This window comes from Lampris incognitus, chromosome 14 (genome assembly GCF_029633865.1).
Source record: "Lampris incognitus isolate fLamInc1 chromosome 14, fLamInc1.hap2, whole genome shotgun sequence".
Taxonomy (NCBI): Eukaryota; Metazoa; Chordata; class Actinopteri; order Lampriformes; family Lampridae; genus Lampris; species Lampris incognitus.
In genome coordinates this window covers 1,542,318-1,564,824 of record NC_079224.1, presented here as the reverse complement: position 1 = coordinate 1,564,824, position 22,507 = coordinate 1,542,318, and the positions used below count along the sequence as shown (strand labels likewise).

At 42.6% G+C, this 22,507-nt stretch overlaps 1 protein-coding gene and 1 long non-coding RNA gene across 2 annotated transcripts in view; one reads left to right on the top strand and one right to left on the bottom strand.

The window, feature by feature from the left end:
* cntnap2b (contactin associated protein 2b) overlaps positions 1–16,351 on the top strand; it is a 296,355-nt gene extending 280,004 nt beyond the window's left edge. Inside the window, exons 22-25 of the mRNA XM_056293762.1 lie at positions 1,170–1,263; positions 3,064–3,294; positions 10,425–10,499; positions 15,871–16,351. Coding sequence (XP_056149737.1) covers positions 1,170–1,263; positions 3,064–3,294; positions 10,425–10,499; positions 15,871–16,070 — 600 coding nt within the window. The 3' untranslated portion in view covers positions 16,071–16,351. The remainder of the gene's footprint in view (positions 1–1,169; positions 1,264–3,063; positions 3,295–10,424; positions 10,500–15,870) is intronic.
* On the bottom strand, positions 13,360–18,544 carry LOC130124302 (uncharacterized). The gene is made up of 3 exons (XR_008811365.1): positions 18,468–18,544; positions 13,986–14,119; positions 13,360–13,374 (listed from the first exon to the last, which is right to left on the bottom strand). It is a non-coding gene; the product is annotated as an uncharacterized LOC130124302 (long non-coding RNA).
* Positions 18,545–22,507: the final 3,963 nt, after the last annotated feature.

Sequence of the window (22,507 nt, the reverse complement as noted above, 5' to 3'; positions counted from 1 at the left end):
GATTCCCAGTCCATCCGTGGAGCTGGAACGCCGTACGAATCCATATTGGGTATTTAAACTCCGCTACTCTGACACCATGTAATGATCTGTGCCCTCTGGCTATGTTAACTTATAACATTAATGAAGCAAGGACGACTTCTCTCGTGCTGGGTGTTTATTCCTCGACCGGATTCCGACTGACGTTGTTACGTATATCACGTGACTTTGTTGTGGCGCTACGGAAAGCCGTAAGGGACATTAGCAAATCAAATATTACTAGCAAATATTACAGGGGAGAAAACGTGAAGGTCGCTGGAGACGCGGGGAGCCATGGAAGTCGCAGAGAGAGAGTCTTGGGAGGAAACAGAGAGACGCGAAGATAAGACACTGGGGAATAAAGGGAACAGCAAGAGGGCAAGGACCGCTGGAGGGCTTGTCAGAGCTTTACCGCAGGGTCAGTACGTCGAAGCACGGAGTGGTGTTCTGGGAGACTTCTTGTAGAGGGCTGCCTGATTGCTGCGGGTGTGCCTGATGGATGATGGCAAACACCTGGTGCAGTGCAGCTCTCGTCTCCTCAGAGCGCGAGCCGAGCGCTCGGATGTTTCCGGCACGTCCGAGCTGGGGGCGTGGCTTGAACGTGCCGGGGAGGCAGCTCGGGGCGGTGTAACCACAACACTTCTCATTCCGAGTCCAAGTATTCGGCAAAAAATGTGTGCTTTTATTTTAACTTTTCTGGTCAGTGACCATGATATAAACGGGATAATCCACTCCAAGGTTTACAACATAATCTGCAGAGGCCACCACCCTGCTTCATGGAGCAGAGGGTGGTGGTACTGGTGTCTGTAGCGGAGTTTTAACACACAGCCTACTCTCATAAACTGCTGAATTCTAGGATTTAATATGTTCGAGTGGTCAGCCAACCTTTAAGAGCTCACTTCTAGTCAGACTGTCAGCATGAGAAAATGTTGACTCAGGGCTGTGGTTTCATTTGGTTAGTGAGGACATGCAGACTGATGGAATGTATCTCATTTTGATCTGGTGTCATCTTTGTGTCATCCATATTGTCTTGCCATAACACTATATTGGTTGGTTGTGTGTGTGTGTGTGTGTGTGTGTGTGTGTGTGTGTGTGTGTGTGTGTGTGTGTGTGTGTGTGTGTGTGTGTGTGTGTGTGTGTGTGTGTGTGTCCAGCTGGACCACTACCCAGTGTCCACCTACACTCTGCCTGAGGCCTCTGACACCCAGTTTAACCTGGTAAAGACCATCTTCCTGGGGAAGGTGTTTGGTAAGTACTCACTGGACTTATTGTGTGTGTGTGTATGTGTGTGTGTGTGTGTGTGTGTGTGTGTGTGTGTGTGTGTGTGTGTGTGTGAATAAAAACCAGTGTGTATTTTAGGTGAGCTGGTGGTGTAGGTGAGGTTGCGTGCAGGTGAGCTGGTGGTGTAAGAGGTAGGTAAGAGAAGTGATCCTTTAGCAGAAAGGTAGAAAGACACTTTAATCACCATTTTGACCAGATGAATCTTGAAATATCTTAAAACTAATTCTTTTTCAATCATTCAAAAATTGCAAACTACAGTCCAACATTTTCATTCCTGTTATCGTCGTCTCATCAAAGTACAGTAAATGGGGGTGGGTGAGAGAGAAATACAGCAGAACGAGCAGAGCAGCCCATTCTGGTGAAGTTTTCTTCTCATCCAGTGGGCTTTGCTTGTTAGCATGTTATATCAGAACAGCATGTTATCTGCATATTAGGGAGAGCAGTTATTAGGTAATCTCCCAACAATGTTAACGAACCACATGCCTCATTTCAAGGTTTCCTAACCTTTAATAATAGATGACTGTTTTATGCACTATGTAACATGATAAGCAACATGTATGGTTTTGACAGGTTCCTGCCTAATGATGACATTAGAAAACTGGTTAATGCTGCTCTGCATATAATTTCCTCTGTAAATGTTACTGGTGGGGGTGAGCCACCCTGCTTAGGTGAGCTGCAAAGCAGTCTAAGATGTTCATTAGTGTTAATTTCTGTGCTCGATTATTGTGTCATATTGTGTCTAAATGTTACCTCCAGAATAATCAGTGGTGCCAGGTTCACCAAACACTGAACGCCACACAGTCCAAGTGCCACTGGAGAGGCTTCTTCATCCTGAAAAGAAAATGTCCTCTAATGAAATAACGAGAACATCCTTGGCCTTCTCAAAATGCAGCTTTGTCCTTTTTTCTGTATTTAGCCTGGAACAAAAGGCATGGACCTAATTCTGTCATACCTGTAGAAATATCAGATTCCATCTTGGTTTCCCAGCCTCATATTCACTTATCCTGAATACCATGTTGAATTCACAAGTTTATTGTCCTGGCCTCAGTTTTTAATAATGCTGCATTCCTGAAATGAAGTGACTAAACAATCCCCTGACTATCTAATGCTTTCAATTCTCCACCTAGACCAAAGTGTTTTATTCACACAAGCAACTTGGCAGAGTCTTGCCCTCGAATGGGCAAACTCAGTGAGAGTTGTTAATGTCTTGAGCATCTTTCTTAAAACCACCTCAACCCACCTGAATAGGCAAGTGTTTAATGTAATTACCATGTCATTGTGTGACAAGATGACCAATCAGTGACCTTCTGTTTTTAGGATTTAGGAAACCATGTTGCATAAAGTGAAAGAATGTGTTCATCATGCTTATTGAATTAAAAAAAATAAAGTAAAAGTTAAAAAAAAAGTAGTGCAGGAGAGGATTATGGCCACATGAAAAATTCAACTTCTGAGATGAATCTCAGAATTCTGAGAATAAAGTCAGAACTCATAGCTCAAAATCAACGTTTTGAGATTACTCTGAATTTTGAGATTAAAATCGTCTGAGATTTCTCAGGTAGCATTAATCCAGTTCAGTAAAGTACATAAAGGAGTGTAGGTGGAACTAGTACAAGGTTCATTATTGTCAAATATAAAATTATTAAATAAAGTGATTGTGCTCATTGTATGTCTACAACATATTTCTACCTTGTTACAGTCATCATTTTTCAATTATCTTTGCCCACATCAAAGTAGGTTAGGTTATAAATGTCAACTTATTTTCTCTAGAAACCGGGCAAATCGACTCCATCCTAATTGAACGATACAACACACCGGGCTTTGTGGGATGTCTGTCCCGAGTGCAGTTCAACAACGTGGCTCCGCTGAAGGCTGCCCTGCGTCCTGGCCTGGCTGCACCTGTTAACACGCAGGGCATTCTGGTCCCGTCTAACTGCGGAGCCTCACCACTTACTATCGCTCCCAAAGTACCTGTCAATGACCCTTGGCATCTGAACGCTGGTAAGGACACATGTCTGACACGCAGGTAGGCAGAAAACAATACATGCGTGCTGAACCATTGGTGGACTATGGAAAAAGTGAAAGCATAAACTGACAGATACACACATTCACCAAGGCTGACAGAGATACACACGCACACACTCACAGACACACACGCGCGTACACACACACAGACAAACTGAAATTTGTGTAGTCATCTACACAGAAGCATGTACAATATGCATGGGCAAAAGCCATGACACAGAGAGACCTACAGTGGCACGATAAGGTTTGTGAACCTTGGAGAATTTTCAGTATTTCTGCATAAATTTGACCTAAAATGTGATCAGATCTTCATCTAAGTCCTAAAACTAGATAAAGAGAACCAAAATAATCAAATGGCGTAAAATCATTGTACTTTTTTCATTTATTTAATGAGCAAAATGACTCAACAAAATTGTCTTTGTTTGAGAAAGTATTATCTTCTATAATGAAATAATTATATCCACCATAATTGTCAATTAATTTAAAGGGATAACAGTCAGGAGTTTAGCAGGTCCTGCCTATTGAAAAAACATAAACCTGGGTCTTCACTATCAAAGTCTGGTCTTCAACACACAGGTTTGTGGACTTTTGCCATGGTGGCGTGTGTGATGAGTGGGTTGGCAGAAGATTTTAGAGCTCCCTGCCAATTGTTAAATAATCCGATAAAACAACGGTGCTTTTGTGTCTACATCGCCCATTGTGTTCAGTTGGGAATGTTCTGGCAGTATATGTTTTTACTACTACGTCTTTTTGAGTACTACATTATATCTATGCACTATATGCATACTACTCCTGTTAAGGGTGCTAACACAATGGCTTACACCAACCAAGCTAACTCCACCGCCTCGGACAATGCTGTTTTCAGTGATATTGACTCACTTTGAGCTGATACAACATCTGAGTGACGTCACTGAAAGAGGACATTTGTGCATCCATGGATGCTAAAATAGACACTATGGCAAGGTCTCTGAGATCCGAAATTGCATCAATATGAACCAAACTGCATGGCAACTTAGTGTCAGTCAGATCGGATGCTAGGGCTCTGTCTCACCACGTGACAGAATTGGGACAGGGGGCAAATCACTGGTCGGATGAGATTACATCCCTGGAGCGCAAGCTACAAATGTGATGTTCTCGTGTGTGATACAAATAAGCAGACAACTTATCAAACAAATGCGGAAGTTTACTGGAGAAGCCTCAGGTTAAATGATACAGCCATACTGTAAACTACTGTCTGACTAACTGATTTCACGGGTTCTGCCTCACGTAATGTATGACTGCACATGATGGCAATACGTCACTGTCGTAAATATTAATCACTGTAATGTTGTACCTATCTGTAAACATTACATCACTCCTTTAAAAAAAGAAAAGAAAAGATTAACACCATTGTCTTCACAGACAGGTTATAAGGTCTTAGACATAACTGATTCACTTACTATCTGCAATAGCTGCACCTGCTGTCCGGGTGGAGTTCAAGCTGATGGTGCCAGCTGTCAGGTCAAGCTTGGAGAAGACTGTCGCTCCTTTCAGCTCGTGGATCACATTGTCCACGGTGGGGGTGATGTGACGTTCACGCTGGATGGTGGTGTTGGCTTGTCTCATGTCGACACATACTCTCACCTTGTCTGGATCTTTTGGCTTGGATGGTGTGACGATGGATGAGACCCATGGCGTAGGGCCTGTGACTGTTTCAATGATGTCATCATCTTCTAGCTTTTTCCATTCCTCTTCGACTTTTTGTCAGATGTGAAACGGCACTCACCTGTGTGGCTGACAGGTTGGCTGAATGTTGGTGTTGATGTGCAGCTTAACTTGAAAGTCTTTTAACTTTCCAATGCCTTAAAACAGTTCTGGGTAGCTGTCTAGCAATTCATTTGTTACTGTTCAGCTGCTTGGGAAGGTCACACTGTTCACGATTTTGGCGAGGCCTAGCTCCTCAGCTGTTTTGTAGCCTAGCAGGGAGCAGCTGTCGACAGTCATCACATAGTACACTGCTCAAAAAAATAAAGGGAACACCTAAAAACACAATATAGACCTCGATGAATGAAATATTTCAGCTGAAAATCTTTATTTATTAGACAGAGGAATGTGTTTAGAGCAAAATAACCTAAGAATGATCAATGGAAATCAAAATCATTAGCCCATTAAGGTCTGGATTCAGAATCATACTCAAAATCAAAGTGGAAAATGAGAACATAGGCTGATCCAACTTCTGTGGAAATTCTTCAAGACGATTCAAAATGAGGCTCAGTAGTGTGTGTGGCCTCCACGTGCCTGTATGCCCTCCCTACAACGTCTGGGCATGCTCCTGATGAGACGACGGATGGTCTCCCGAGGGATCCCCTCCAGACCTGGATCAGGGCATCGGTCAACTCCTGGGCAGTCTGTGGTGCGACATCGCGTTGGCGGATGGTACGAGACATGATGTCCCAGAGGTGCTCGATTGGATTCAGGTCTGGGGAACGTGCAGGCCAGTCCATAGCATCAATGCCCTCGACATACAGGAACTGCTGACACACTCTGGCCACATGAGGACGAGCATTGTCATGCATGAGCAGGAACCCAGGGCCCACTGCACCAGCATATGGTCTGACAATGGGTCTGAGGATCTCATCCCGGTACCTAATGGCAGTCATGGTACCTCTGGCTAGCACGTAGATGTCTGTGTGGCCCTCCAAGGATATGCCTCCCCAGACCATCACTGACCCACCGCCAAACCGGTCATGCTGGAGGATGTTGCAGGCAGCAGAACGTTCTCCACAGCATCTCCAGACTCTCTCACGTCTGTCACATGTGTTCAGTGTGAACCTGCTCTCATCTGTGAAGAGCACAGGGCGCCAATGGCGAATCTGCCAACCAAGATGTTCTCTGGCAAAGGTCAATCGGGCTGCACGGTGTTGGGCTGTGAGCACAAGCCCCAATTGTGGACGTCGGGCCCTCATACCATCCTCATGCATTCTGTTTCTCACTGTTTGAGCAGAAACCTGCACATTAGTGGCCTGTTGAAGGTCGTTTTGTAGGGCTCCGGCAGTGCTCCTCCTGTTCCTCCTTGCACAAAGGACCAGATAGTGGTCCTGCTGCGGGGTTGTTGTCCTCCTGCGGCCCCCTCCACATCTCCTGGTGTACTGGCCTGTCTCCTGGTACCTCCTCCATGCTCTGGACACTGTGCTGGGAGACACATCAAATCTTCTTGCCACAGCACACATTGATGTGCCATCCTGGATGAGCTGCACAACCTGAGCAACTTCTGTAGGTTGCAGATACCGCCTCATGCCACCTCTAGTGGTGAGGGCACTAGCAACATGAAAAACTAACCAAAGATCGGCCAGAAAAGATGAGGACAGGCAAATGGTCTGTGGCCACCACCTGCAAATCCATTCCTTTTATAGGGGTTGTCTTGCAAATTGTCTAATTTCCACCTGGTGGAAATTAGACAATTTACCAACAGGTGAAATTGATTCACAAATCAGTGTTGCTTCCAAACTGGACAGGTTGATATCTCAAAAGTGTGATTGACTTGGAGCTACATTGCATTGCTTATGTGTTCCCTTTATTTTTTTGAGCAGTGTATTATGTCCCTCATATTATGTTTCCATATTCGTTACTTCGTTTATTGATAGAGTTAGAACAGATTTAGCAAACGATTGCTTTAATGCTCAGAAAGCTGAGGTTATTCCCAGTTGTGTGGTCAATACTCCCACCTAGCGGTAGAAAAAGTTACACTACAAGTAAGTTGTGTTTTGGTAGCCATTTTGATTCGAGCATTCAGAGTGGATGGATAGTGATGTGTGCATCTGTCTTTTCCTTCATCTACTGCCCTTGACACGGGATAATCTGTAAATCCACTGCTAGATAATGAAGTTTTATTACATATTCTAGTTTTACTTAGATAAATGAATCGAGTTTCAGCCTTTTATACTGCATGTACATGTTCGGATAGCATGAGCTAACTGGTTGTTAACTTACCGTAACCTAGAATGTCATTAGATGTTAGCCGCGTGTGTACCAGAATTATTTTACCGTTACATATTTGACTTACCTCTTATTAAGAAAATGGCTTATATTGGTTATAGAGAAGAATGTAATGATTTGATGTGTGGTTTCTGTATGTCTACGCAGAATAGTCTGTTAAAATATCTTTTTTTCTCTGTCTGTTACAGTTTTACAAAACATGGTTTCTCAGTAAAAGCTCTGAAGAACTCAACATGGTCTCCTGAGTACTTACTGGAGCCATTTGTTTAGCTCGCTGTCTAGGCTATGTAGAGGCATATAGCTGAGGGCAGAAGGGTAAAAAGATCTGTCAACCTGTCAAGTGACAGACGGGGAGGCAGCCCTTATAGGCACATACAGCTGAGTTTCATCCTCATAGCAATGCAAATTTATCCCATGACTGCGAATAATTTGGCCAACAGATGAAATACAAAGAGAGAAAAGTAGAGGGCCAAGAACTGAGCCCTGAGGTATACCATATTTAACGTCAGAGAATTTCGATGTAATATTACTATGTCAGACACACACTGTTCTTCCATAACTAGTACTTAAGCCAAGAGAGAGCTAAACCAGAGACACCAACATTTCAATTTATGCTGTCTAATAGTATACAGTCATCAATGGTGTCAAAGGCTGCAATAAGGTCCAGTAATAGAAGCACAGAGGTGGACTCAGAGTCCATAACATGTAGAAAATAATTCAACACTCTGGTTGGAGCAATTTCACTGGACTGACACCCTGAAAGCCGATTGAAAGAGTAATATAGATACTGTTCTTCTACATGTTATATATGGGTCGAACGTTATTGATATGCAACTCTCTAGTACTTTAAAAAGAATGGAAGATTAGAGACTGGTCAATCATTATTAAGGAGACAATTGTATCGATATGAATTTGGTAAGACAGGATCTGCAGGAGTAGCTGGAGTTGAAGAACTAATTTTGTTTAGGAGCCAATAAACCCTATTGCAGAAAAAGTCTAGAAACTCATGAGCCATGAATGCTGAGCAGTGAAAAGACAGCTGCTTTTTCATAAGTTTAGCTACAATGTCAAGGAGAAATCTGGGGTTATGTGTATTAATATTGATTAAACGTGGGAGATATGCTGCTTTCGCAGCAGATAAAACACTTGTATTTCAATAAACACTCTTGTCAAGAAGTATAAAACTTCCAATTTTCATTTTTGCCATTTACATTCCAGTCTCCTAAAGGCTTGCTTAAGAGCACGTATCTCATCGTTAAACCAGGGTGTATGTTATGCTCGCGCACCAGAACCCGACCCGTGTGGCGAAACCCAAGGCAGACAGACACAGGATGACTTCGAAATCCAAAAAGGGCGGTTTTATTGTGGGAGGGGAATGTATGGTGCAAAAGCGTTCCGTTAGTGGGATGTGTGAATAAACTATGTGTGGTGTCCCGTGGTTTGCGTGGATAACTATGTGTGAGTGTTCTTAGCCTATGTGTGGTGCGGTGTGTAAATGACAAGGGAGGTGTTGAATAATGTGCGTGCACCTGGCGAGAAAGTCCAGTCCGTGATCCAAGAGGGGTTGTCCGAGGAAGTCCGGGTCCGAGATCCGGGAAGTCGAGTCCGAAAGGAGGGGTCCAGGTAGAGGGACACGGGGGGGGGGGGATCGCTGGAGAGGCCCAGGGAAAAAACGTGAAGGTCGCTGGGGACGAGGGAGACGCGGGGAGCCGTGGAAGTCGCGGAGGGAGAGTCTTGGGAGGAAACAGAGACACGAATATAAGACACTGGGGAATAAAGGGAACAGCAAGGCCCGCTGGAGGGCTTGTCAGAGCTTTACCGCAGGGTTCAGTACGTCGAAGCACGGAGTGGTGTTCTGGGAGACTTCTTGTAGAGGGCTGCCTGATTGCCGCAGGTGTGCCTGATGGATGATGGCAAACACCTGGTCTCCTCAGAGCGCGAGCCGAGCGCTCGGATGTTTCCGGCACGTCCGAGCTGGGGGAGTGGCTTGAACGTGCCGGGGAGGCAGCTCGGGGCGGTGTAACCACAACAGTGTATGCCTCTTTAGTCGCCTAGCTCTGGTAGTGAGGGTGCAACTGAACTGAGAAGACTAGAGAGGGATATTTAGCTAATCTTGTTTGTTAACCAGGAGTGAACATTGGACAATATTATACCAGGAAGCCGTGTACAATGTTTACGATTGCAAAGCCGAACTAGGAATCTGGCTGTTGTCCCTTGTTTCCTGTGCTGCAGATATTTGTAGCTGTTGCTAATGCTGTCCCTTGACTGTGTGTCTCCAGTAACAAAGTCACTTGAGGAGAAGTCCAACTTTGGTTGGAAGTTACTCAAGGATTATCGAATATGCAGCAATTCAGTTCTATCCTATTTGATATGATATTGATTTGTTAATGTTGGATAATTTTGCTCATTAAAAAAATTGTATATATAGTGTATTTTTTTAACTGGGTTCTCTGTCTCTAGTTTTATGACTTCGATAAAAATCTGATCACAGCGTAGGTCAAATTTATGCAGAAATACGGAAAATTCTAAGGGTTTCACAAACTCATGAGCGCCACTTCACACGGAATGTAAAAGAGGTGTATGAAGTTAAAAGTTTGATTAAGTTAACTTTCAATCAAAGCAAAATCTGCAATTGCACATTTTAATCTACTTTTCATTAGTTTTATCATGTACATTTTCATGTGAGAATTTGAAGCTCTAACTTAAAATTCAACCAAACTTTGAGAGTTAAAGAAAGTCAACAAAATGCTATGTACCCAGACGTGCATACATGTAGTAGGTTTATGTGGTCCAGTAGCCTACAGCAGCTCTGTAGACTGTACACATGCCCATGATGAGTGGTAGATCAGATCACAGTGGTATGTTTAGGGAGAGGCTATTTTAATAGCCTTCTGTGTCTTTTCGCTAGACGAGGTTGTCCTGATCATCAGACCTGATCAGGTTTTAATCTTTTATTTCAAATGAGGAGGAATGTGACAACTTCATTTTCTCTTCATGTTCTTGAGAATTTAACAAGACTATATTGCAGGCTTTTTGTTCTATACCTTGTAGCTATCAAACTATAAAATGTAGATTGTGTTTTAGCCTTCATGAGGCCCCCATTGTGTGACAGATTAATGTTGTGTTCACAGATGGTGCTGTTTTCCCTTTCAAGGAGGAGAAAGTCAGTCAGGACAGGGTGGATCGGAACTCTGCAATTGTCGGAGGTAGGTCCCACTCCTATCACATGGTTCCAGAGAGACCTTACTTCTGCTGTGGCAGCAGTGGCCTTGTATTTTGGGAATAAGGCTTCAGACCAGAAAGGTGTCCTTATTAAATTCCCGACGTCTGAGACGGAGTAAGTGGTGAAAAAAAAAACGTCTCCCCTTCCATGAAAACTCTGACATAATGGCAGGTCAGGGGTAAGGTTGGTACTGGCTGAAGCAGAATCCTTTACTTTTTGATATCAACATAATAAAGACATTGTTTTGTTGATACATTTACATCACTGATATTCACACACATCAGCAAGCTGTGATGACCAACATGTACATGGCTCCCCTCTTACCGGATTCCAGCATCCAGCTGTCTTCCTTAACACATCATAACACATCACAACAACACATAACAACACATAACAACACATACTAACACACAACAACATGTACATGGCTCCCCTCTTACATTACATGGCATTACATCCCAGTCATTTAGCTGATGCTTTTATCCAAAGCGACTTACAGTAAGTGCATCATTTAACGTAGGAGATCAGGAGAACTACTAGTCATCAGAGGTCATAAGTGCATCTAAACAAGCATCTAAGAGCAAAACCAGTGCTAAAGTAAAAGTGCAAGAAAGAGTTTTTTTTTAATGAGTGAACACAATAAGTGCTAAGAACAAGTAACAGGGTAGTAGTTCTTAAAGAGGTGAGTTCTCAACCTGCGGCGAAAGATGGGCAGCGACTCTGCTGTCCTGACATCACTGGGGAGTTCATTCCACCAATGTGGGGCCAGGACAGAACCGAGCCAGGACCGGGTCGATCGGCAGCAGGGGCCTCTGAGCGATGGGGCAACCAGGCGTCCCGAGGCAGCAGAGCGAAGTGGTCGGGCGGGGGTGTAGGGCTTGACCATGGCCTGGAGATAGGAAGGAGCTGTTCCTTTCAATGCCCTGTAGGCTAGCACCAGAGTCTTAAACTGGATGCGAGCAGCTACTGGGAGCCAGTGTAGGGACATGAGAAGGGGAGTTGTGTGGGAGAACTTAGGGTGGTTGAACACCAGACGAGCTGCAGCTTTCTGAACAAGCTCCAGAGGTCTGATGGCCGACGCCGGGGCGCCAGCAAGGAGGGAGTTGCCGTAGTCCAGCCAGGAGATGACCAGAGCCTGGATGAGCACCTGTGCCACTCGTCGGTGAGGAATGGGCACTGGTTTTGCTCTTACCAGGTTCCAGCATCCAGCTGTCTTCCAGATGCTGTCACTGCTGGAAACCCACAGCCAAACAAAGCATAAGAGCCTACTGCTGCTAGTGTAACTGACTAATAATACATCATAACACATCATAATAACACATAACACATAATAACACAGCCACATAGCAAATTCTTGATTGTGTACCTGTCTGAAGCATTTTAACAGATTTGTGTCCTTTTCTCTGCTAAAGATACACCAGATTTGATGTTGATCTCCGTGTTTCCACCGTGTTCTGTTATGTTTGAAAATCAAACTGTGTCTAATTAGTTGTACATGCACCCTGCCCGCTACCCTCTCATCAAGCACGACTGACTGTTGTCTAATTAGTTGTACATGCACCCTGCCCGCTACCCTCTCATCAAGCACGACTGACTGTTGTCTAATTCGTTGTACATGCACCCTGCCCGCTACCCTCTCATCAAGCACTACTGCCTGTTGTCTAAGCAGTTGTACATGCACCCTGCCCGCTACCCTCTCATCAAGCACTACTGACTGTTGTCTAAGCAGTTGTACATGCACCCTGCCCGCTACCCTCTCATCAAGCACGACTGACTGTTGTCTAATTCGTTGTACATGCACCCTGCCCGCTACCCTCTCATCAAGCACGACTGACTGTTGTCTAATTCGTTGTACATGCACCCTGCCCGCTACCCTCTCATCAAGCACTACTGCCTGTTGTCTAAGCAGTTGTACATGCACCCTGCCCGCTACCCTCTCATCAAGCACGACTGACTGTTGTCTAATTCGTTGTACATGCACCCTGCCCGCTACCCTCTCATCAAGCACTACTGCCTGTTGTCTAAGCAGTTGTACATGCACCCTGCCCGCTACCCTCTCATCAAGCACTACTGACTGTTGTCTAAGCAGTTGTACATGCACCCTGCCCGCTACCCTCTCATCAAGCACTACTGACTGTTGTCTAAGCAGTTGTACCTGCACCCTGCCCGCTACCCTCTCATCAAGCACGACTGACTGTTGTCTAATTCGTTGTACATGCACCCTGCCCGCTACCCTCTCATCAAGCACTACTGCCTGTTGTCTAAGCAGTTGTACATGCACCCTGCCCACTACCCTCTCATCAAGCACTACTGACTGTTGTCTAAGCAGTTGTACATGCACCCTGCCCGCTACCCTCTCATCAAGCATTACTGACTGTTGTCTAAGCAGTTGTACCTGCATCCTGCCCGCTACCCTCTCATCAAGCATTACTGAAGGTCACTGGTAATGTTGCTATTATAGTTATGTCAAGTTTCCAATCACAGTGTCAGTACTGAACCACAGGCTTGGACTCAAAACACAGACTCAGTCTCAGTTCACAAAAATCAGTCCTTTTAATAAAAATGAGGTAGGTACACAGGTGATCAGATAGCAAAGCAGCAGTGTCTAAATGGGCAGGCAAAAGACAAGGTCAAAAAGGCAAAAACAGGTCAGGAAACTATAGGGCTCTAGAAACTCACACAAGGGGAAAAATGCTGGAACGCTGTCACAACGAACAAGACGAACTGGCACAGAAGGAAGGGAACACTAAGACTATATACCCTGGAGGAGGGGAGACAATGACACACAGGTGCAACACATTAGGGCAGGACAGGTAATCACACAGGAGGGAGACTCATGAGGGCAGGAAGTAAAGGACCTGAAACGAGACAGGAGGTGAGTATCAAAATAAAACAGGAAGTACAAGACAAAGAACACTGGGAGAAACAAAAGATAACTTAACTATCAAGATGGGGCGTGGCACACGGGAGTTCACAGTTTATAAAGATTGCTTAGCTGCATTAAAATTCATCTAATAGGGGCGCCCAGGTAGTGCAGCAGTCTATTCCGTTGCCTACCAACACGGGGATCGCCGGTTCGAATCCTCGTGTTGCCTCCGGCTTGTTCGGGCGCCCTACAGACACAATTGGCCGTGTCTGCAGGTCGGAAGCCGAATGTGGGTATGTGTCCTGATAGCTGCACTAGCGCCTCCTTTGGTTGGTCGGGGCGCCTGTTCAGGGGGGAGGGGGAATAGTGTGATCCTCCCACGCACCCCTGGTGAAACTCCTCACTGACAGGTGAAAAGAAGCGGCTGGTGACTCCACATGTATGGGAGGAGCCATGTGGTAGTCTGCAACCCTCCCCTAATCAGCAGAGGGGGTGGAGCAGAGACCGGGATGGCTCGGAGGAGTGGGGTAATTGGCCAAGTACAATTGGGGAGAAAAAGAGGGGAAAAACCAACTTAAAAAAAATCTAATGAGATGGGTTTACCTCATCCAAGGCTCTTCTGCTATGCCTAACACCATAAAGTAAGCACAGTTTGGTTAGGAATCCACTTCATCATCCCGTTATGGTGAAACACTGGCTCCTCGTCTGGCTGAAGGCGGGAACATGGGAGTGATGTTCTGCAAAGATTCAGCTTAACATTTACATCAGTACACAGCTCCTGCCTTGTTAAGTACATTGCCCAACACAGAGTAGCAAATACCACATGCACATTCCAGCCCTGAGGCCACATTCAGCATAAGCAAGAGATGCCCTTTTCTCTGACACTGTGACAACAAGGGCATATCTTCTAGTGTTAACTGGACGCTATTACAGGTCTAAAACTGAGGGAGCTGGAAAGTAAAAAAGTCATTAAATATATTCTTTAAGAAAACTAATTTTAATTAGATTTTAACAAGGAAGGACGTGTTTACCCTACCTGCATGTCTTAGCCTTAAAACTACCTTTAAATTTTGCAGAGGACTTAAACCGCAAAACATGTCCTGTTACAACTAGCCCAGAAATATAACCAAATATTTTATTATTATTATTGTTGTTGTTGTTATTAGATATAATGTTATCTTTACTTGTATGAATATGATGAAATTATTATTATTGTTGTTGTTGTTGTTATTATATATATTATCTTTCTTGCATGAATATGATGAAATGTCATGATTGCCTTTACATTTAAAAAGTTGCTCATCTGTTTCAGTGTCATTTTACAGTTAATCTATTTAATGTTTTCTTCTCTTAGAATTACTGTGATTGCTAATAGGATTACCTATGAGAAGCAATGGAATGAGGGGGGTGTTCATGGAAGCAAAGTTAATGTATAAGAATTAATGAAAATATAATTTTATGGAGATCTCTTTGGATTTATTTTTAGCAATTTTGGCAGTCCATTGAAAAATGACGGTAAAGTTTCAAAGCCACCATTATAAGTATTTTACATTAATATTTGGGACCAGGATATGTTTACTTTAAAAAATATAAATTCAGCTTTTTTTTTGGGTTACTATGCTCACCCAAATTGCATTCATTATCCAGACATAATTGACTGAAATACTTCCGCCATTATTTCCCAATTCTATCATTATGCCACCTTTTTTATCTTTCATGTACAAGTAGTTCAGTGTAATGCACCAATTTACACTGGAGCTTGCCAAATGGTATCTTTTGAGTGCCTTAACTATGGGAATTTTCACGTTTTCTTTCCCGTATTTTATAGATGCTGAAGGCATGAGGCATGTTGGTTTTATGTTTTAGTTTTTGAGCTATATACATTTAAGATGTTGTTCTTATTTCATGGATATATTTTATGATATTTTATGGATATGTTATGGAATTATATGTGGTATATGCCGAAATATATTTAAATATAAAGATATTTTATGGATTTAAATATAAATGTTTATATTATATTATATATACAATCTTCTATATATATATAATCTTTATATAAATCTTTATGTTGTATTATATATCTTTGTTTATTTAAATATGAAGACATTTTATTGCTGATATTTGCGGTATATGCAGAAATATATTTAAATATAAAGATATTTTATGGATGATATTTGTGGTATATGCAGAAATATATTTAAATATAAAGTTTTTTTGGATTTAAATATAAATCTTTATATTGTATTATTTATAAAGTCTTTATATAAATCTTTATATTGTATTATATCTCATCATATTTATTTAAATATAAAGATATTTAATGGCTGATATTTGTGGTATATGCAGAAATATATTTAAATATACAGATAGTTTATGGATAACATTTGTGGTATATGCATAAATTGTCAGGGTGCTGACGATTAAGTTGAGGATCGAACCAGAGTCCATGCTTACGAATTAGGCCCTTGGTTTGCTTTTTTCCCAGGCATCATAGCCGTGGTGATCTTCACTATCCTGTGCGTTCTGGTCTTCATGATTCGACACATGTTTCGTCACAAGGGCTCCTACCACACCAACGAGGCTAAGGGGGCTGAGTCGGCAGACTGCGCTGATGCAGCCATCATCGTCAACGACCCCGCTTTCACAGAGACCATCGATGAAAGCAAGAAGGAATGGTTTATCTGAAAGCTTTCTGGACGATGGACACCATGACATTGTGAAATAATTATCTAGACTTAGGAAGTAGCGGTGAATAGTGACCACTCGTGCTCCTTGTGAATATGGAGAGTGGTTTCACGTAAGCAACAAAGGACATCTTGGCACCGCAGTGTTGTTATTGGCAGAGCGGTGGGTTGTGGTGAACTGTGCCCATGTTGATAATTGGATGGTTCATATTAATGTTACTTGGAATGGCCAGTGTGAAAGGTTAACAAAGCCTTCAGACGATGGATTGACTGGTACCCTTAAGAAACCTTCTAGAAAGCATGGATGTGAGACTGTGGGTGGGGGAATAAAAGGGGAATTAATTTATGTCACTTAGTTTCTTTCTCCAGTATGGAAATGACCACAAACAATTCAGGTTTACCCTATTTCAGTGTCAGTTTATTCTAATATTCTAATTTTCAATTAGGCATATTATATTTGTCCTAGTTTTAGTCATAAAATGAGTAGTATTTATGATAACTGTGATGTGTTATGTACACTGCTGAGCTTGCTTCTCAACGACATGTTGGAGTTTGATGACAAATACAAAAATTTAAACGACAACAAAAGACTTAACTGGAAAAACAAACTTTGACAGCTTCCTTTGGACAGAGAATAGGAAAACAAAGTCACAGTCATATTTATTTTTACATGTGCATAATCATCACAGTGTGTTTTCCACACTCTACTGGTTGGGACTCCGTGTCTGTAAAGTCGGGCATACCTGTATGTATGCTAGTCTGCTGTGTTTCTGCTGCCAAATAAGAGCTTATAACTTACAAAAAAGTACTTATAACTTACAAATAAGTACTTATAACTTATAAATAAGTGCTTAAAGGGACAGCCCAGCTTGTGAAGAATGTGACTGACCATAAAGCGAGAATGGTTTTACTCCATATAAGTGGTTTCTAGATCACAGCAGCTCTTGGCATTTGTAAACTGTACCAGTGCAAAGGAAAAACACAGGACATTTTAAAGTGTGTCTCTGCTAAACTGTCTCATCACTATACGTTCATTTTTCCATCAACTTATCTTCCATGTCAGGATTGTAATGTCACAAGACATCATTCTCCCTGCGTACTTCATCCAGTTCCTCTGAAGTGATCCACCGGCCCCCTGAGGCCTGCTGGGAAATGTGATGCCTTCAGGTGGCCCTGACTCTGACCAGGGCTCTTCTCACAGTTTGCTTTGCCTGCTCATAGCTGGAGGGGGTGTCCTAAACCAGACCAGTCTTAGGTGGATCCTTTCAGTTCAGAAGAACAGTTGCTCTACTGTGGAGATCTTATGGAAGTTACTACTTGTGTCGGTGATCTTACAGTTTTGTACACTGATACAGCATGTACACCTCACCAGCTGCACATCTCATAGTCTGCTTTACTCTCACTGACACTTGTTACCCCAAGACACCTCAAATATGATTTTTCAAAGTAATTGCATCTTGCAATAGTATTTTTGAAAAAACAGAAAAACAATGCTACTGATGTTGGCTTCTAATGTGTCCGTCACACTGGTGCAAGTAATTTTTGATGGACTGAAAAGATGCTTGGTTCATGAAAAACATTATTTTAAAAGCTTCTTGAAAACCTGAAGTAACCCTTTAATTGTATCATGTGAATGAAAGGAAATTCTGGAAACTAATGCTTATCCATAAAACCAAGGCTAAGACATTTACGTCTGATTGTATTTGTATTTGATTGTATCTGTCATTTGTATGTATATGTACAGTATGCTGTTAAAACTATGACAGACCTATTTCTTTCATCATCCACATGGTAGCTTCAGGTTGTGTTAATTTTGTATTAATAATTTTGACCAGTTGTACCTTCTTTCAGGTGCAACTTGTTACTTTGTGCTTCATATTTATCATTCTCTTAAAATATTTGAAACTTCTCTTTTATAAACCTTACAAACACCAGTAAATTCTGACAAGCCAGTCATACGAACAATCATACTGAGACCCATCTTCACATACAGACAACTACGACAGTACTGCTAAATTTGCATGTTTAATTCAGTCCATTCAACGAAACATGCCGTCTTCAAAATCCAATATAAAATTCAGAGTTTAAAGTGAAAAGAAAATGAAAACCTGGGGCACAAAGTTTTTTTCATCCATCCAACTATTTAGAAATTTTTGAGGTATACAGTGGAATTTTTTTGATACTACCCTGTTAAAATATTAAATGTTTGGTAAACAAAGACTGAGCTAAATATTGGACTAATATGGGACGGGCACAAGTACACCTGCATCGATCCAGGATCTCAGAAGTCTGTCGCCTAGACATGTCAGTGATCTCAGAACTCTGTCGCCTAGACAGTGCCTTGTAGATTAATTTTGGTGTCTCAATGCAAAAACAGTGATGAGCTCAGATGTCTTACCTGTGGAGGCATGGATATCTTTAGGAGACATGGCAGTGGAGTTTTTAACTAGTTTAACACAATCTTGAGAGGATGCCTGAGGAGTGGAGAAGAAGCCTACTGGTACCAATTTTGAAGAATAAGGGTGATGTGCAGAACTGTAGCAACTACAGAGGTATAACGTTGATCAGCCACAGCATGAAGATATGGGAAAGAGTAACAGAAGCTAGGTTAAGAGAAGAGGAGAGGTGATGATTAGCGAGCAGCAGTATGGTTTCATGCCACAAAAGAGCACCATAGATGTGATGTTTGCTTTGAGAGTGTTGATTGAGAAGTATAGAGAAGGCCAGAAGGATTTACATTGTGTCTTTGTGGATTTAGAGAAAGCATATGACAGGGTGCCAAGAGAGGAGGTGTGGTATTGTATGAGGAAGTCGGGAGTTGCAGAGAAGTATGTAGGAGTGGTGCAGGATATGTATGAGGGAAGTGTGACAGTGGTGAGGTGTGCGGTTGGGATGACAGATGGGTTCAAGGTGGATGTGGGATTACATCAAGAATCGGCTCTGAGCGAGATCAGGCAAGAGTCTCCGTGGACTATGATGTTTGCGGATGACATTGTGATCTGTAGCGAGAGTAGGGTGCAGGTTGAGGAGAGCCTGGAGAGGTGGAGGTATGCACTGGAGAGAAGAAGAGTTAAAGTCAGTAAGAGCAAGATGGAATACCTATGCGTGAATGAGAGGGAGGACAGTGGAATGGTGAGGATGCAAGGAGTAGAGATGACGAAGGTGGATGAGTTTAAATACTTGGGGACAACTGTCCAAAGTAACGGGGGGTGCAGAAGAGAGATGAAGAAGAGAGTGCAGACAGGGTGGAGTGGGTGGAGAAGAGTGTCAGGAGTGATTTGTGACAGAAGGGTACCAGCAAGTGTTTAATCAACTTTATAGGCCAAGTGTGCTGATGTATATGAGGAATTTGACTCTGGTTTACAGCAGCTTCTAGTACTTGCATATATTACTCACAAAAAATAAAACAAAAAGTAAAAACAAGAAATAAATGGAATAATAAATAGGATATTAGAGGTAAGTATGGATGCACAATATGTCTGTCACTACTATACAGAGTTTTCTTATGGTTGAATAACTTATGCTTATATATTATATTGCTTAGAGTAGGATAAGCAGTTTGGATAATGGATGGATGGCTAGATTATGTACTGATATTAAACCCTTACAACTTATTATGCTTATATATAATATCTTATATACAATTATATACTATGTATTTATCTATTATATAATTACATATTTTAATATATAGTTGTTATAATTATAACACCAACAGTAATCATTTGTAGCTAGTATACAAACATATGTATATTTAAAATTGTACATGTGTACTGCACACCTGGTTTCAAAAGAGGTAGTGCACATCATAGATATGTAGGTGAGACATCTTAACCAGAGGGAGCTGTTGATAAAGTGTCATATTTGCATAATAACTTACCATTATTGCACCATGCTGTTAAGTGTTCATGAGAAAGGTGGCCTGTGGGCAAATAACGGTTCTATCTGGTGGTTTTAGTGCTGTGCTGATTCTGCCTGCCTGTTTCCGGACTCTAGAGGTGTGCAAGTCCTACAGGGACTCCCGCAGGGGAGCACCAATGATTTTTTTTCTGCTGTCCTTACTCTTTGCTGCAGTCTGTTCCTATCCCATTTTGTTGCTGCTCTGAACCAGACCGTGATGGATATGCACAGAACAGAGTCAATGACTAAGGTGTAGAACTGGCTCTGTCCATGAGTTCTGTGCAGTGCCTAGACAGATAGCCAACACGAACGAGGGACAAAGCTTTCCACTGGAGTAGTTTAATCACTCGTTGCAATTTTTGTAAAACTGAAACACACAAAGCACAATGTGAACACATTAAAATAAGAATATTAAACAAATCTGACCTCAATTAACATGTTTCTTTTACAGGTACCCTCACCAGGATCAACATTCACAAAGGTAAGTACAATCCAAATTTCAACATAACAAACTTTTCCTATGTAACAACAAACTATAGCTCTATTAATAGAGAACTCCCTTCCAGTTTCAAATAATGTTGGGTAAGTATATGGTAGGTAAACTACAGAGCACACCAAACAGAACAATGAATGTGATGCACAGCTATCAGCAAGTAACGTCAGGCTACCATGCACGAGGCTAGGCTAAAGGTATATAGCTAACACACAGACACACACACACACACAACAACCGACGTAACGTTAAACACTCATAGAAACCCATGACTTAACTTTTCCCATAACACACATTCATTTCTAACTTAAACACGAAATAGCACCATACTTACTGATAGATCTACTCTACGGGACACAAAAACAACTGTAGAGCACATCCATTAACGTTAGTTTTCTGTTTTCAGGCGAACTCATACTGACAGGAAATGCCGTTATGACAACATGGGCTGGCACAGCATCACTTCCTTGCAGGAGCAATAACCCTTCCGCCAGTAGGTGGCACTATAGTTTCAAAATACTAATAACAGAAATGACAGGAGTCAGCACACTCCCCACTTGGTATCTAAATACCTTTTACACCTTTTCTTTTCGTATGAGTAAAACCACATCACTGATCGGCCTAAGGTACTCTTTTACTATCCCTTGGCTAACAGTCTTCACTGAGACCTTACGGACCTTACTATCAGAGCGGGGAAAGGACTTAACTATAAGTCCAAGGGGCCACTCGTTACGTTTGGAGTGAATGTCCTTCATCAGAATAACATCACCCTCTTGTAGGTTAGGCATTTCCTTGGTCCACTTTTTGCGCAACTGAAGAGTTGCCAAGTACTCCTGTTTCCACCTTTTCCAGAAGGAGTCTGCTAATCTCTGGACCTGGCGCCACTGTACTTTGCACAAGTGATCCAATTCAAAGTCTCCTGGAGGAGTGGGTGTTCCTTTCACCTTCTGTGTTAGAAGAGCGGCAGGAGAGAGCCTTTCGGGTATGTCTGCATCATATGAGATCGGAACCAGAGGTCTGGAGTTCATGATGGCCATAACTTCGGCCATTAAGGTAGTTAGGCCTTCATGGGTGAGTCTAATAGCTCCATCCTTCACCAGCAGAGCATCCAGGGTGCGTCTGGCCACACCTATCAATCTTTTCCATGCACCTCCCATGTGCGAGGAATGGGGAGCATTAAATGTCCATGTGCACCCCTGGTCTTGCAAGTAGCTTTTGATCTCTGGATCATTGTCTCGGTGCCACAGGAAATAGAGGAAATTGTGATGGTCCTCCCTGACTTTAAAGCCATAGAAAATCTGTTCTACATCGGCGGTGATGGCAATCTGTTCTCTTCTGAACCTCAGTAGGACTCCCACAAGAGTGCTGTTGAGGTTGGGTCCGCTGAGAAGCATGTTGTTCAAGGACATTCCCTTATATTTAACGCTGGAATCGAAAACCACTCTTATTCTACCTGGTTTCTGGGGGTGGTAAACACCAAAGGTAGGTAAGTACCAACAGTCTTGCTCTGGCTGCAGGGAATGAGCTGGCTCTGCCTGGTGGTTGTCAATGACCTTCTGCATAAAGTCAAAGAAATGGCCTTTCATTTCAGGTCTCCTTCTAAACGAGCGTTGGAGAGAGTTAAGCTGCTGGGATGCCTGTTGTCTATTATTTGGAAGAGGCTTGCGAGGTGAACGAAAAGGCAGCGGTGCTACCCAATGGTTTTCATTGTCCAAGTACACTTCGTTTTCCATGATTCTGAGAAAGTTGTTATCATCTACTGACAGGGCTGGTTTGTCATCATCAGGCGTTTTCTGGAAAACATGTTCACCTAGATCATCCAGTTTTGGCTCTGGAAAAACCTCCTGAGTGTGAGGATGAGTTAGAGGGCTTTGCTTGGCTGGAGTATCAAGTCTCTCCTTGACGTGGATAATGTTGGTGCACGGCTTAAGAAAGGAAGAGCGTCCATTTTGAAGGACATGTGTTTCGTAGACGTTGACTCTCTCAGTCTTGTGTGCACCATCTAAACACAGCTCCCCAACTATGACCCAGCCAAGGTCAAGGCA